The sequence below is a fragment of the Fonsecaea erecta genome (genome assembly GCF_001651985.1).
Source record: "Fonsecaea erecta strain CBS 125763 chromosome Unknown Scaff1, whole genome shotgun sequence".
NCBI lineage: Eukaryota > Fungi > Ascomycota > Eurotiomycetes > Chaetothyriales > Herpotrichiellaceae > Fonsecaea > Fonsecaea erecta.
Genome location: NW_017387244.1, coordinates 2,197,510 through 2,212,565, shown reverse-complemented (window position 1 = coordinate 2,212,565; position 15,056 = coordinate 2,197,510). Strand labels below are relative to the sequence as shown.

The 15,056-nt window shown below is 52.8% G+C and overlaps 7 protein-coding genes across 7 annotated transcripts; 4 read left to right on the top strand and 3 right to left on the bottom strand.

The window, feature by feature from the left end:
* Positions 1–306: 306 nt before the first annotated feature.
* On the top strand, positions 307–1,942 carry AYL99_00774 (hypothetical protein; the record flags this gene model as incomplete). The annotated part of the gene is made up of 3 exons (XM_018832290.1): positions 307–859; positions 915–1,383; positions 1,450–1,942. The coding sequence occupies 3 exons, from the start codon at positions 307–309 to the stop codon at positions 1,940–1,942; spliced, it is 1,515 nt and encodes a 504-aa protein (XP_018698169.1).
* A 1,128-nt stretch (positions 1,943–3,070) lies between these two features.
* On the top strand, positions 3,071–4,387 carry AYL99_00773 (hypothetical protein; the record flags this gene model as incomplete). Its single annotated transcript, XM_018832289.1, has 1 exon — positions 3,071–4,387. The coding sequence occupies one exon, from the start codon at positions 3,071–3,073 to the stop codon at positions 4,385–4,387; it is 1,317 nt and encodes a 438-aa protein (XP_018698168.1).
* A 63-nt stretch (positions 4,388–4,450) lies between these two features.
* AYL99_00772 (hypothetical protein) lies at positions 4,451–5,179 on the bottom strand (the record flags this gene model as incomplete). The annotated part of the gene is made up of 1 exon (XM_018832288.1): positions 4,451–5,179. The coding sequence occupies one exon, from the start codon at positions 5,177–5,179 to the stop codon at positions 4,451–4,453; it is 729 nt and encodes a 242-aa protein (XP_018698167.1).
* A 350-nt stretch (positions 5,180–5,529) lies between these two features.
* AYL99_00771 (hypothetical protein) lies at positions 5,530–9,807 on the bottom strand (the record flags this gene model as incomplete). Its single annotated transcript, XM_018832287.1, has 10 exons — positions 5,530–5,765; positions 5,829–6,045; positions 6,123–6,259; positions 6,308–6,629; positions 6,695–7,418; positions 7,465–7,587; positions 7,639–8,296; positions 8,353–9,041; positions 9,092–9,566; positions 9,615–9,807. 10 exons carry the CDS (start codon positions 9,805–9,807, stop codon positions 5,530–5,532), a joined length of 3,774 nt encoding a protein of 1,257 aa, XP_018698166.1.
* A 1,429-nt stretch (positions 9,808–11,236) lies between these two features.
* AYL99_00770 (hypothetical protein) lies at positions 11,237–12,328 on the top strand (the record flags this gene model as incomplete). Its single annotated transcript, XM_018832286.1, has 1 exon — positions 11,237–12,328. The coding sequence occupies one exon, from the start codon at positions 11,237–11,239 to the stop codon at positions 12,326–12,328; it is 1,092 nt and encodes a 363-aa protein (XP_018698165.1).
* Positions 12,329–12,472: 144 nt separating this feature from the next.
* Positions 12,473–13,092, bottom strand: AYL99_00769 (hypothetical protein; the record flags this gene model as incomplete). The annotated part of the gene is made up of 2 exons (XM_018832285.1): positions 12,473–12,877; positions 12,931–13,092. The coding sequence occupies 2 exons, from the start codon at positions 13,090–13,092 to the stop codon at positions 12,473–12,475; spliced, it is 567 nt and encodes a 188-aa protein (XP_018698164.1).
* A 1,072-nt stretch (positions 13,093–14,164) lies between these two features.
* Positions 14,165–14,989, top strand: AYL99_00768 (hypothetical protein; the record flags this gene model as incomplete). Its single annotated transcript, XM_018832284.1, has 1 exon — positions 14,165–14,989. The coding sequence occupies one exon, from the start codon at positions 14,165–14,167 to the stop codon at positions 14,987–14,989; it is 825 nt and encodes a 274-aa protein (XP_018698163.1).
* Between the last annotated feature and the right edge of the window lie 67 nt (positions 14,990–15,056).

Genomic DNA, 15,056 nt, shown 5'->3' with positions numbered 1-15,056 from the left:
TATCTTTGTTCTTGCTTGCATTTTGCCCTGTTCGGGAGATCTTGAAGATCTGCCGTCGATATTTATACCAGCGCCATTTCACCGTCCCTGGCATTGATTGTCAACAAGCGGTCCTTGGCTTCTGCCCACTTAAGGTGACATACGCCGCTTGGCCGTCGTTGGTGGTTGTGGCTTGCAACGTCTGACTGAATTTGAGACCAGTTCACATCGAGCTCGTCCCTGTTCAAGGACCTTTGTGTGTTGTACATATATCTCGCACTTTACTACTTCGACCTTGCACTCGGTGTCTCTCCCATTTCGTCAGAGATGGGGTCATTCCAGGACGAGCGAACCCTGCTCTACGTGGGTCTCGCCGTCTGTGTCAGTATTATCACCTACCTGAGCCTCAGCCAACGTCAAAAAGAGGTCGTCTTCAGAAGGTTGGCGTTACGAGGACGTCGTTCGTCAAGTGCAGACACGCCTCCTCGTTCCCTCTCGCCAGAGAAGAAGGAGCCCAGCAACTCTCCGCCAAAGTCATCCGAATATGTCAACACGTTCCCGCCCCTGACCAGAGAGAACCTTTCGGAGGCCGCTGCCTCGCTCCCTCAGGATCGCCGCGTGGCTCTGCAGAATGCGACGTTCGACAAGGAGAACTGGATGAAATCTATTCTCGATTTTGACGAGGACTTCCGCAAGGCGGACCCCAGCAAATATGTCTACACCGGCTACAAGATCGAGGAAATTCGGGCTTTAGGAGACTTCCCCGATTACGCTGCCCTCAGCGGTGTCCCGCTCCCAAAACCATACCATGAGCACGACATCAACAAGGCACTGCCACGACCTTACCGACCTTTCCGATGGGCTTATCATCAGACCATGTGTCAGTCCCCACGTCCTTCATTCTCTCGATTGCTCTACTGACTCTCTGCCGACAGCACTTACCAAGTTAGAGCCAAACTGGTGGCTGGAGCTGGAAAACACCTACGTCACCCGCATTGCTCAACGCAAAAAGCTGTACGCCGAGCACGGCGAGGCCGTCCTCCAGTGGCTGCCTGGATCCGAACTGGCCTGCAAAGAACTCATGGAGATGTCGCTCCAGTTCCTTTGTGCCCGCTATCCCCAGTACTTCCGCCTCCACGCCGACAAGAAGACGTTCGAAAACAAGATCCTCGGCACCAAGCAGGACGTCTCGGCCAAGCACCCTCTTCTGGTCCTGTTGGATAACGTCCCCGAAGACTTTGCCATCACGCTGCGAAACCCGGAGACCGGCTACTACCACTTCCGTGCGGGAATGATCTGCTCGGCCTTGGGCTGGAATGTCGGGACCAAGATTGGACTGCAGCTGCACCAGATCCACGCCCCGATCCCCGACTACAAGGAGAAGATGCAGTTCAGCATGGATCGGTAAGCTGAGTTCCCCAACTCACAGCATTCGATTATCGGTTGGAGGCTAACGTGTCGCTCCCACAGATTCTTCACCAAGATGCCCTCCCCCAAGCCCATCCAGCGCGGCTCCTGGGGTCTCGAAGTGGACCAACCGCTGTACATGCCGCCGGGCGACCCGCACGAGAAGTACCGCGACTTCCAGTCCCCCGACCTCGACCTCTCGCGCATCCACCTGCGGGTCGACTGGCAGACGCTCCGCCGGCTGCCCCTGTCGGGCGGGATTGTGTTCAACTTCAAGGCGCTGTTCACGCCCGTGTCCGAGTTCCGCGACGAGCCGTACATCCCCAGCCTGGTACTGAAAGTGCTCAAGGACGGCAAGGAGAACCTGATGAAGTACAAGAACACGTGGCACGTCGAGCACGTGGTGATCCCGGCCCTAGAGGAGTACGAGCGCGAGCAGATCCAGAAGGGCCTCGTCGAGAAGGACTGGCAGCACCACACCCTGGACGAGAGCCCGTGGTTCCCCGGCTGGAAGGAGAAGTGGGTGCGACAGCAGGGTTTTGGGGATGTTGAGTAGAGCTTTTTGAACAGAGCGAAGCGAGGGGCGGCGGATATTGCATCTAGGCATGGTGATGGTGATGGTGCCGTGCGGGTTGTTAGGCGATCTGTTCGTGGGCGGGACGAACGATCGACGCAAAGATAGATACACCACCACCACTACCACCACCCGCAAGGCGCACGCAAGAGGGAGGAAAAGATTTTACCATGATCCTTAAAACCACCCATATAGTAGCTAGTACCCCGGCGCCATTTCACGCACTTGCATCATCAGCACCATCAGCATCTGAGGTATATACCGGAGAACCCAAAAAACCCCCTCCCCCTTCCCCAAGCGAAATGATTTTAGAGCTCGTTGATTGACATTCACAAGAAATGTACCTTGGGAGGTTCGAGTTGTTGTTCGTCAAACGCCGGTGGCTGGCTCTGCTACAGGACGTAGATAATGATTGGGAGCGGCTTTCCAGGTCCGAGCCCTATCATACGTGGTACAGTACGTGGTGGTGGTAGTGGTTGCTTTGCTTGGCTTGGCTATTATGTATGTATTTATCACAGACCCGACCTGAATGGGGACGGACGATCAGGACGTCAGCGATCTTCACCGATGGGCGCTCGAGAAAAGTTAAGAGACAGAGCATGTGATAATTCTGATATCCTGTCCCGCCTGTGCAGATAGATGTCAGAGAGAGAGTAGTAGAGAAAACTAGTTCGTTAGGTGTGATCCCTCTTTCTGCTTTCTTCTTATCTTGTTCGTTCTTCACACTATTATTAAGAGGTAATTAGTGAATGAATGTTTCAGAAGAGAGAGAGAGAGATAGATGCAGAGTTTATGAAATTCATCTATATAATATTGCTTGTCTACTCTGGATATCGATCGTCTGAGACCCCAGGAACCGGTTCAGCAGGAGCGCTGACGCAATATCGACATTCAGGATTCTGAAGCTTTAGATCTGGTCAGACGCGTGCCACTGGGAAAAAAGTGACGAGCAAGCTCAATACACACATACACACACACACACATACACACACACACACACATACACACACACATCGCGACTGCGCAGCCGCATAAAACACGAGATACAATTGCAGGTCGCCACCGCTCCCGAGCTTATCGCGGACATCCATCATCGGGGAGAAGAAGACGATGGATATTCCAGACGCACAAGCTCAGACGATGAGCATTCTGGACCTACCAGGGTCCCTCGGGGTCAATGTTGACGATATCATCTCCTTTAGCGAAGAGGGCGCCACACATGAGGACACAGGCGCGGGACATACTGGTGCCGGGATCCTCCTCGTGGCCAAAATATGTGACGCCGTGTTGCACTGGGGTGGCTACGGCGACGAGGACGCCCAGAAAGTCGCCAACCTCGTCGCGAGGAACTTAATCACCTGTGAAGCATCGCACGTTGAAGGGGAGCATCAGATCAGCAGCGACGAGCACAGCAACAGTGGGGATATGGAAAGAGAGGTTCCAGGGAAGACCGTCGCCTCGATGCTCAAAAAGCTCCTCGATCCTACTGTTCCCCATCCAAGGCATGTCCACATAAACTCCAATGAGCCGGTGTTGCTCATCAATTTCGAACAAAATTTCCACCCAAAGGACAGAAACCATGTTAATGACGTGGTCGATGCAACGGTTGAGCAGCTGCAACAGCAGTGGAATGTATGGCCCGTTCGTGTATATGGCCATGTGGGCGCGTTGACACGGCGGGAACTAGAGGGGGCTGGCAATGCTGCTAAATATGGAGATATGCGTGACGGTCGCTTTTCCATGACATTGCTGAATGTCGTAAACACTGAAATTGGTGGCCCGAGCATGCCCCAATTACTCGATGCCTCATGCGACGCACCTGAGTGGAGGAGGTATGTGAGGCGGGAGGTGTGGAGGGGACGCGACCTCGTGTCTCGTGAAGAGGGCGAGGGAAGCTGGAGTCAGCAGGATGATGTTGCTGCCGCAGAGGCCGACAATGCTTCGGAGCGATCGTTTAGGAGCGAAAATGGGGACGATGATGATCAGTCCGTGGGCTCAGATGAACTGAGCTTGGCCATCCCGAAGAGTCCGGAGCAGCCTGAGTCGCTGGGCCGGGAGGATGAAGCGACCGAAGCGCACGAGCAAGGAGACCTGGAGAACGGTGCTCATAGAGAATCTCAACACTCCGCACATCTCGAGGAGTCATTCGAGAGCGGCATTGATGATGGCGACAATGATCGAGAGGCGGCTTCCGCCACGACCCAGAGTGAGCCGCCGTCGCAGGACGTCAAGCACCCGACATGGGAACGCCACGATGACAGCACGTCCCTGATCGACCTTATCAGATCTCAGGCGTTGATGCTTGCGCCATTTGGAATAGAAGATGCAGGACACGGTGTCGGCGACATTGAGGGCGAGCTGACCAAGTCGAGATCGGAGAGGGTTGGGTCACCATCCCCCGAGGAGGACGAGTTTGTCGTCGTCTGAGGTGACGCATCTCAAGTGACAAGCTCTGATGTTGGTGCAGACCATGTAATGCGTGCCTTGGCTTCAATCACTGATCGAACGACTTCTGCTCCTGCTCAACGACCTAGGACTCCTCCCATCCTCAGAAGCCGTTCCACCCGTATCCTCATCGTGTTTCTCGCCGTTTGCCCCTTCTTCCTCCTCTTCTTCCATGGCATCCAGCTCCGCCTGCAACGGACTGACCCTCTCATCCAGCTGTTCTAGATCCTCCAACAGCTGCCTGGCCGGCAGTTTCCACAAACTCGTCCCGCACACCCTGTCCTTCGTGAGCAGATTATCCACAAACTCGTCCATGTGGATCAACACGTAAGACTCCTTCCTCCGCTGTCTTAATTTTCGCGAGTCCTCCAGAAACGGCTCCAGGGTCTTGTAGACGTCTGCCGGCTCAAATGTCAGGCGGACATAGAATGCCGCGAGTGCCCTCAAGTATTTCCACTCTTCGCCCCCGTTTTTGAGGTATTCAAGCACGATCTCCCGGTCGGGGACGAGGGTAAGGAGTTTGAAGGCGAGGCAGATGAAGGGCGTAGGTTTCATGGCGACGCCGTACGTGCCGCCAATGTAGGTGAGTTCGACAGCTCGGTCGCACAGAGTGGCTGCGTTCAACCCGAAGCATTGTTCTTTCCAGTAGAGAGAGTCGGTAATGCGGTCGCGCATGGCGGTTTCTAAGAGCAGGGCAGGGTTTTGGCCGCGCACCAGCGGACCGCTGTAGCCGCGGTTGTCGAGCGTGTTGGAGGCATCGGCGCGGTGCGTCATGGTAGCTGTTTATTATCGATAGAGGGGCGGGGGAAAGAGTCGGTCGGTCTCTGGGTCACCTTGTGTGGCGTGGGTGAACATGTTTCATTATCGCATACCACAGAAAACGTGCAGCAACGTCATGGGAGCCATTACCCTTCTTTCGGCTTAGCGTGGTGCCGCCCTATGCACAGATAGTGACCACCAACGACTAGCTCTATATATGGTGCTATTAGATGAGGACGGATGAAGTGTACCAATTAGAGTGAACGAAGATATTAACATTAAGAGCGGTACTTATCAGCCTGACTCCCTAGATAGTTACCGCAACACGGGTTTCGCAATGACCTCCCTCGCCAAAATCTTCAATATCAGTCTGGCGTCGACCACACCTCATACTCTTTCATCACCTGTTCTGACAGAAGCCCATCATCGAATTCTCGGTCTGAATCCGCCAGGCTCTCTGTCGTCGTTACCCGAGCAAGGTTGTTTGACGACTTTGGGGGAGTAGGCTGGGCGGTAGGTGACAATGGCAAAGAAGCTGTGGCCTCGCTCGCGGCTTCACGACGTCTTGCCAGCTCCTGCACCCGTTTCTGCAATCTCGACGCTGCAGTTCTGTGTCAGTCCTGTTCGGGATCGAGATGGAAGAGCTAGTGGGAAGAAGTCATACCGTTCCTCTCATTCTCCACGATAAATTTGCGCGGGAAGCCACTGATGGGATAGTCACACGTGTGGACTCTACCCGACTTCGAGTTAGACTGTCTCAGCCGCAAGAGGATGTAGACTGGTTCCTCGCGGTCCCAAAGCTCGATCTCTCCATTCCATGCTCCCTCGAACACTTTGCGAGTGTACATGTCGGCAAGGAACTCTCTGTCCAGATCGAAGAGCTGTACCACAATTTCAATTCAGCGCTGCTCCTATGCAGAAGAGATGTTCCTCAAATTACAAGACAGTAATTACGCACCGTGTGTTCGTCCGACGAAGTCAAATGCTTCTTCACAACAAAACAGGGGACAAAGTCCCCGATGATGTGGTTTTGGAGAAATTCAGCCAGAGTTTTGATGCTCTGGTCCTGGTGGGCGAGCTTGCAGCGGATATGGCCTTTTCGAACTTGTTAGTCGATTCCTTCCCGTTGTCATCTGCACTCACCTGAGCAGACGAAGGCCCGTTTTTGCTTGTCACCACGGACATGTGACTCGTCCTTTTTGAAATAGAAGGTGCTGGCAACGAGAGTGTTCGCAATTTCTGTAATCTCGCGGGCTAATGGAGCTTGTCTCAGCAGTTTATGTACCCTGGCTTGAAGGTTGTCCACTTCAAGTTTTGCATCTAATGGTGGTGGCTTTTGTCGGAGGTCAGGATTGATGCGGACATAATGGGACGCAAAGTCCGTTGCCCACTGCTCGCCTACCGTGTCGCGGTAGAACTCATTCCAGGCCCATTCAGTGTCGAGGATATTATCAATTTTGTCGACCTGAAGGAGCAAGGTCAGAGGTGCCATGGACCATTGGGAGAAGGAGGTGGCGCCATGATACTTACGAGGACGCTGAAGTAGTTTTGGATGCCCTTGATGGCTCGATAGCGCTTTCGAGAGTCTCGCGGTACTTCCTTTTGCTGTCTTCTTCTGATATGATCCTCTCTGGAATGGCCAGAGAGCTTCTCCAGTTTTCGGGTCATTTCTGCTGCATGTTGACCTGTGCCAAGTGAGAGAAAAATATCAGGGTGTCGAGATTCAACATCTGGCCATAGCAACCTTCGCTCCCTTTTCGCGACAATCACGGGGTTGTTATGATTGATGGCCCCATCAAGATAAGTCCTTCCACGCCGCACAAAAGGTTTGAAATATGACGGGGCGGCAGAGGTTGCCGCGGCAGCTTCCCAGACACGGAATGCTTCGCTCGGAACTCTGGCGGTTTCCAAAGTGTAACCGGGATCCGAGGTCTGCTGGCGGTTGTAGTTGGCCATGATCAAGGCTCGGTTCCCTGTACCTGACGTAGACACCACAGCTACCTTCGTGGCATATCTCGCCGCGGTACTCCTCCCCCCAAACAAAAGATCGTCGCCAAAGGACTCTTGCAAAACTTCGTGTAATGGTGTCGTCCTATATTTACTCCCGTGGTTCAAGGTCGCCAGTTTCTCGAAGACTGTATCTGCGAATTCCCGTTCGGAGAATGCTTTCCGACAAACATTCCTGAACCTGTGCGTGCATTCAGATACCGACCACTGGGCTGCTACCAAACCGAGAGCGACAATGCCACCGGTGCTAAGCGAGTCAGAATTGGCAGAGGGACAGAGGTCAGCCCACTCACCTTGTTCCCACAATAAGGTCGAACAGTTGCTGGATTTGAATCCCAGGGGTTGAATGGTAACTGTTGATGCAATTTTCAATGGCAGCTAAAATTTCGAGCTCCACGATCCCACGGATTCCTCCCCTTCAGTCGCCATTGTTAGTCGTTTATAAGATGCTGCGGAGACATACTCACCCGTCTAGGCACAGAATCCTGAGTCCTGCGAATTCGGGCTTTTTCGCTATTTCCCAGTTCATGTATTTCTTGCCTCCATGTAAGGGGCAGCTTCCGACCAGAATGATAAGATCATCCTGTTCCTCTCCGTGTTCTCGAATGCAAGAGTCGCAGAGGATGTGACCACATTCCAACGCGTGTTCTGGCGTTGCCATGAGACATCGAAAGCAGCTCACACAGCTGATGAAGTCCAGTGAAGATTTACTCTGGGACGAGAAGAACTCGGCAAGCTTCTCATCATGTAATCTGGAGACCAGTTTGAGGTCCTCTGAAATGGAACTTTCCTGATTGCTGGAAAGATCAGTTCGAGATCGCCTTTGAAGTGTAAACTTCGAGCGGAGCTGTTGTATAAAAGCGTTATTGAGCTCCCTCAGATTGTTTTCGATCTTCCTCAACCAGTCTTTCTCATATGAAGAAGCCATAAGAGAAGATTTGTACTCTCCGATTTCTCTCTTGCCCTTCTCATTCTGGTGTCCCTTGTCGTGGGCTGACTTGACGTTGAAACAGTAGGGAATTTTCTTACTTGTGTATTCACAAGGCATAACATCGTTGCAGAACATGTGTAAGGCTGTCCTGCAGAAGGGCGCATAATCTTTCGGGAAATAATCAATCACAGGGCCTGGCCAAGATGTTATTAAGACGTCTTAGTATTGCGAAAGAACTGCACGGACTCACCCTGCAAGTTATTTCGGACGTAGTCGAGCAGAATGCATGATGCTATCAACGAACATAAGCCAGCGAGGAGCTTTATCGGTTGCAAACGCTCGTGACGAGTACTCTCGTGAATCGTTCTTGCCAACGTCAAAATGTGATCGCCAAAGTCGTGGGCAATGAGTTTATTACGCGTGGACACCATTCTGAAGTCAAAGGGTCTTTCAATGTCGTTGGCAAAATGCTCGAAACCTGCTTGAAGATATTGCTGCAGGTCGTCGGCGTTGACCAGCCGGCGTTTGATCCTTTTCTCGTAGTGAGCGGTCTGACACACGCTGACAATCTCCTCCCGGAGGAGCAAGATTTGGTTGTTGATCAAGTTGTACGTCTCGGAGCTTTTCGCAGGAATGCGAATGACGCGGACAGATCGATAGTAGCATTCAAGCAGCTCTCGAGCAGACAAGCCACGGCGGTCCCCTTCGGGAGCGAAGTTTCTCGCGAGCTCTTTGAGATCATGCTCGGTGCTTGTGATGCCTTCGACGTCTCGAAAAAAACTATTCGTCGCGTGTTCGACCGTCCATCTCTCCTCCTTACCAGCTACCTCGACAGCGTTGAGGACCACTATCGCGCTCGGCAGAATAGGTTGATTCAGCGATTTTTCGACACTGCGCTTTGCCCAGTCGACGAGATACTTGTACGTGATGTGGAGTTGGCTGGTGTGTCGTCGTCAGTAGGGTCCTCCTCCTGAATGAAGCATACTCACTTCGGATTTCTCTGGACGAAAACAATGGCATCAGAGAATGTATAGAGAAACCTCGGGTACAGATTGGTGACGGCATACTCTCGAGTCCCCTTTACTGGATCGTTTGGTTTTGTCCATTCAATGGGGACAGATCTCCCTGGCATCCTCTTTTTTATTTTCCTTGGGCCACTCGACTCTTTCATCGATCTTTTGGAGTGCGACGACTCTTTTGTTGTCTTCCTGGAATGGGACGACTCGTCGGCAGCGAAAGGTATCTTCTCACCCGCATTCAAACCCTCGCAGTCCGCGTAAAGGATAGGCATCTCAACCTCCAGATGCTCCGGATCTGCGTAAAGGTGCACGCCTTCAGACGTGGCTGTTCCTTCATTGGCCCTGGAACCTGGAACCGGAGTCTGAAGGGAATTGCGGTCGGTCTCGGGTGACACCAGACCGCCGTGAGAAACAAGAGCTTTGACAATTGTGCTCTTCCCGGCATCTTGTCCATGTTAGAAAGCTGCCAGAAAGTAGGTCTCAGGGAACCTACAAGTGTCCCCAATGAAAGAGACTAGCTTTGGGTATCTCACGGCGCCACCGAGTGGCCGGCTCTCCATCATCACCTGACCGTAACGGCCAAAGTCATAAAACTCTGATTTTCTACCACTAGTAGATTTGACGACCCCGAACCATCTTGTGTCTTGGTCTTTGTCGTGCAGATCCCTGATCTCTTGCGGATCCATCGGCGGCTCCAGGATTGAACGTATCATCAATATCGTGGCCCTGTCTTCCTTCACATGGGGCCGTTTACCGAGATTCGTGGTCTTTGCCTTGTGGGCAGCCTGTTCTGGCCAGCATTCATCACAGAGTAAGATACCGGAACAAGATGAACAAAGCCAGACAGGGGCATGAGACCGGTCACAGCCATCACAAGCATTGCTGTTAGACATGGTCAACACAGTGCAATTTTGGGTTGAAGTTTTGGATTTGGCGTCGAGAATTTGCCAGGAGAGAAGAATCAAGGCAGGCGCAGCTGGATCACACGGAAAGATATAGGTTTGGTCAGGCAGAGGAGGAGAGGGGTTGAGGATGTGAAAGTCAGGCCTCAGCCTCACCATCGATACGAGCGCAGCGGATACCCATGGTATTTTGGACCAGTCGTGCCACCTTGCGTATTTGGATGGCTGCTGCTGCTGAGTGAGTCCCACGGTTCCAAGCACCCAGCCATGAATCAGCATGGCCGTTCATTGCTCATGAAAAGGCAACTAAAAGGCAGTGGCCCAGACATGCAGATACACTAGCCTTACCGAGAAGGAAGGGCGGCCTCAGAGTCTGGGCACATGCACGCAGGCTTCGCCTAGAACCTGGTCGCCTCGAAAGTTTCGTGGGAAGGCTAGGCGTGCCCTTGCAAGGGTCACCCAAGGCAGGCCTTCTCGTGGCACTGAGACAGCGGCATGGCGTTGGGTTCAGAACGGCACTCGTGTAGAGCGGCTGGACGGCAGGAGGTAACAGCAACGTTAATGGCTGTGCTTGCACTTATGCGTACCGCGAAGGACAGCCCGATAGAATATGTGTGGAACCGTCGTTCTGTTGATTGAAAGGCTGTCTCGGGGAGCTGCACAGAACAGGCCAGGTCTGCAGCTCGCGACCCGGTGGGTCTTTATGAGAGAGGGTCGAGACCTCAGACGAGGAGACAAGGTGCATTTTCGCAGTAGGGACGGGAGGAAACTGCCGAAGCAGGCCGGGGGGGTTTGAAAGAGGAGCACATATTCGACGAGCGGGAAGCGTGGAGAGCACGGGGTGAAAATGTGAAAATACGCAGAGCCGCAGGTGGCCGCAATCTAAAAGCGGCGGTGCTGGTGGAGATCCTTGCCAGCCCCCATTGGCCCGCCAAGCAATCCTGTCGTCCCTCGCAACGGAGGCTGTAAACACGCCCACTCTACGAGGAGTACCTAATAACTGGACGACCAAGTTCCCTGCACATGAGCGGCCTCACCCGAAGCCCATCTCAGAAAAGCAGACGGAAGTCAGAACTCACCGAGCATCTATCCAAGAAGATCTAATCTTTGAAGTAGAGGTCGGACAAGAACATTCCGCGTACCACCACCACGGTGCCAACCAGCTGTATGAATACCCCCGTTTCCCGGATCACGAATTGATCCCTGCAGGGCAATGGTCCTCCTTACACACTCGACCGTCTCGGTCATTGTCTCTGGTGGGGTGGTCTGCATGTTCACATTCCTGCTCTTTCTCTCGGGATACGTGCTACAACAGCAGTCTGTACGGTCCATACAAGAAGCCATTCGACGACCGCCTGAACGAAAGCCCGTGCCTACTTTGCCTCCTCAGTTTCAACATGAAGACAATGAGACTGTGCCGACAGCGTTAGAACAGCCTCAAGACGGTTCGCAGTCTGTTATCGTCGTTGACGGTATTGAGAGGTCCGGAAGCGAAGGAGGACTGATGGACTCGGGCCAGGTCCAGGTGATCATCTCAGGCAAGAAACAAGCTCCCTTGGACGCCACTCCAGACCTGTCGGAATCAACTTCGAGAGACGAAACGCCGCTCCAGCGTCTTGCGTACATGTTCGCCCTCCTTGAGCCACACCACCTGTGCTCGGCCCTCCTTTTCGCAAAACAACAGCGGTCGTCCACGCGGCTGTCCAAAGAACCATCGATCGTGCTCCTCTATCCATCCACGTGGGAAACCGATTCCTCTCCCCTTTACATATCAACGTTGAGTTTCATGCGCGAAATCCAGGAGCTGCACAACCTCATATACCACCCCGTGCGGATATACGATGCATGGGAGGTCAGGTCGCAATTACTGGGAGAATTGCAATGGGGGCGGTGGGACTATGACCAAGCACTGTTCTTACGCTCGCCGGGAATGGCGCTCGATAGCAAGGCACTGGACGCCGCATTAGCGTCTTCTGATATAAGGCAGACATGGGCGCCGTTGAATCCTTCTTCAGGAGACGACCCAGAGCTCTTGCTCATCACTCCCAGGGGTCTTCAAAGCCCGAGGAGGGAAACGAAGAAGTTGGTGTATTCCGTTGCCACGGGTGACGACGGCGCGCACATACAACAAGCGGGGCAGGAACCTGCTTATGTGCTGCTTGATGACCAAGCCTTCGGTGACGAAGTTAACGATGTGTGGCACAACGAAATAAAGCGGAAGTTTGACCAAGGGACAAGCAATGTTTGTGGAGGCAGCGGGCTCTTGGAAGAAAGTTTGAAATTGGCGTTGAACAAATCTCTGTAGATAATGAGCACGAAAGGGGATGTATATGATTCATTCAGAAAATAGAAATGTCGGATACCACTGCTTACTAGTTTCCTGATGCTCTCACCGGGTGTCAGTCACTGGATGTCAACCATGACATCGAGCTGGTCTGGACAATCGCCGCTATCTTTCGCTCCCAGTCTCGACGAAGCAGATCCTCACAATAACCCAGCCTTGGAAGAGCCATGCCACATAATGCCATGCAATCGCAGCAAGTAAAATTGTCCCGTACTCGATCCAGTTCAACCCCAGTGCTCCACCGCGAAAACGGAATCCCGTTGCAGCATTGATGTCACATTGAGCGAGGTTGCTCTCATACAGAAACCAGGCGTCCCGTTTACATGTCTCACTCAACGCGGCCTTCTTGGCGCGAGTATATCGTAGGTAGTGCAACAGTAGGGCGCAAAATGCTATGACGGAGAGGAGCTGGACGACCCAATGTATCAGACTCGGTGTAAGCCATTTTCTGGGCGAGAAGGAAGCCATCGATAATTTCCTGTTGGATTGGTCGGCGGGGAGTTCTGCAACCTGGAAAAGCATCAGCTTTGTAGAGGACGAATTTGTTTCTTGTGCGCCGTGACAACCTCGAATGCTTCTTCATGTGGGTACTTCTGCGAGGGATGTCGTTCATGTTGGAGGCCATGCAGCAGCCGACACTCCTCTGCGTCAATATCGGCATCCATGACGGAGACGGTGGTGCGTAGGAAGTCGTCCTGAGACGTCACAGCGATGACAATGCGCATCGAGGGTCTGGTCTGTGATTGATTGATGCTAAGAAATAAGTGCACAATGGTCCGCGAGGTGATGATGCTGTGGTGCTGAAGAAGGTGAAGTCAGGTGAAGCACCTTCTTCGTTTGCAGTGCTGAGCATGCAGCACAACCTGCCTTGACTTCTCTCTCTGTGCACATTTCAGTCTGGTCGTATCTCAACACGTGCATGACGTTTCTCGATCTTCTTTTCTTCGAATCTCAATTCATTTCAGTATGGCTCTGCACCGGCCGAAGACTGCGATTGACTTTATCACACGACAGCATCAATAACCTCAGATCGCTTGTTAGCACCGTCACCTACCACGCGAGATTTGAGAAAGAGAAAGATGTTGAAGGAGACAGTTCTTACCTCGGTCAGGCGAATACGCAGTATTTGGAAAACCTTTACGGCCGGTTCCCCATGGCGGGACTGGGCGATGGCCCGCCCGCTGCCAAAGAGCATTCCAAATAGCACCCAGAGAGCGACCCATTGCCCCAATTCGCTTGGCTCCACGGAGGATCAACCTTTACAGGATGGTTGACAAGAAGGGCTGACTAACACCAAGAACCGCAATTACAATCATAGCACCGCAGCTAGCCCGGTGGCTGGACGCAGTTGTTGATGAGTAAGGAGAAGTGAGTCTCGCTTCTGGAGAGGAACCCTAATAATATGCGCTTGAGTTTCGGTAGGGATGCCTGGAAGCTCTTCCACAATAGGCTTCGTCTTACTTAAAAAACCCAACGGCCGAGGCGGCGGGGCGTCCATCCACTAACAGCATGACGTCTCGACCTCTCGCAGTTGCATTTCTTCAACCATGCGGACCGGGGGAGAAGTCAACCGAATGACTTGGTAATGCAAGCCACCACGATGAATAAAGACTGATAGCAAAGGTTTGATACCTGGTATACGAGGCTCAGGAAAAGTATATCATGAGACTTCCCCTGCCTTTCAACCCGAGATTTTTCTTCATCAGCATCGTGACTTGACGAGTTTCGATAACTTCATCAACAGGCCAAATACCTCTACAACAAAGAACAACACCACTTTTCACCTGCGCCTTCACCATGTCTACCTCCAAATCCGCTGCCTCCTTGATTCCCTCTGACCCGGCCAAGGTCATGGTCATCCGAGATGTTACTCCCAATATCACTACGCTCAGTGTACCTTTCCTGCGGTTCGGACACATCAAGCTTGGCGGTCGGGGGACCTTGGTCAAGCTCCAAACAGGCAACGTAGCTGTCTTTTCTCCCGTCGCGCTCACACCGGATGTCAAGGCCAAAGTCACGTCCATGGGTCCGATCAAATACATTGTTGCCCCGGACATCGAGCATCACATATTCATCTCCACATGGGCCAAGGAATACCCCGAAGCAGAAGTGATTGGGATGGAAGGGCTGCCAGAGAAGAGGGAGGGCGATCCAGCTACAAAGGGCATAAAATTTGCACATGTTTTCTCCGCAAAGAACAAGCTCGACATGCACATCACGCCCGAATTCGACACCGAGTTCTCGTACGAATACTTCCACTCCCACACCAACAAGGAGCTGGTCTTCCTCCACAAACCCAGCAGGACCATGATCGAGGCCGACTTGCTCTTCAACCTCCCTGCCACCGAGCAATACTCTAAGGCTGGAGTGGCTCCCAATTCCGGACTTTTGACCAAGCTCTTTGCGGGTATTATGAACACCAAAGGCGAGATGACCTGGCAAAAGCGCTTTCTGTGGTACGCAGCTGCGGGCAAAGACAGGCAGGGTTTTGCGGAGTCGGCCAAGAGAATCAAGTCGTGGGACTATGACAGGATCATTCCTTGCCATGGAGATGTCATCGAAACGGGTGGGAAGGTGATTGTGGACAAGGCGACTTCGTGGTTTACCGAGGGCAAGCATTGATCGGTCAACGGTGTGGTGTAGTGTGGTGTAGTGAAAAGGTTTAGGCGGTGTTCTGATTCACTTGCTT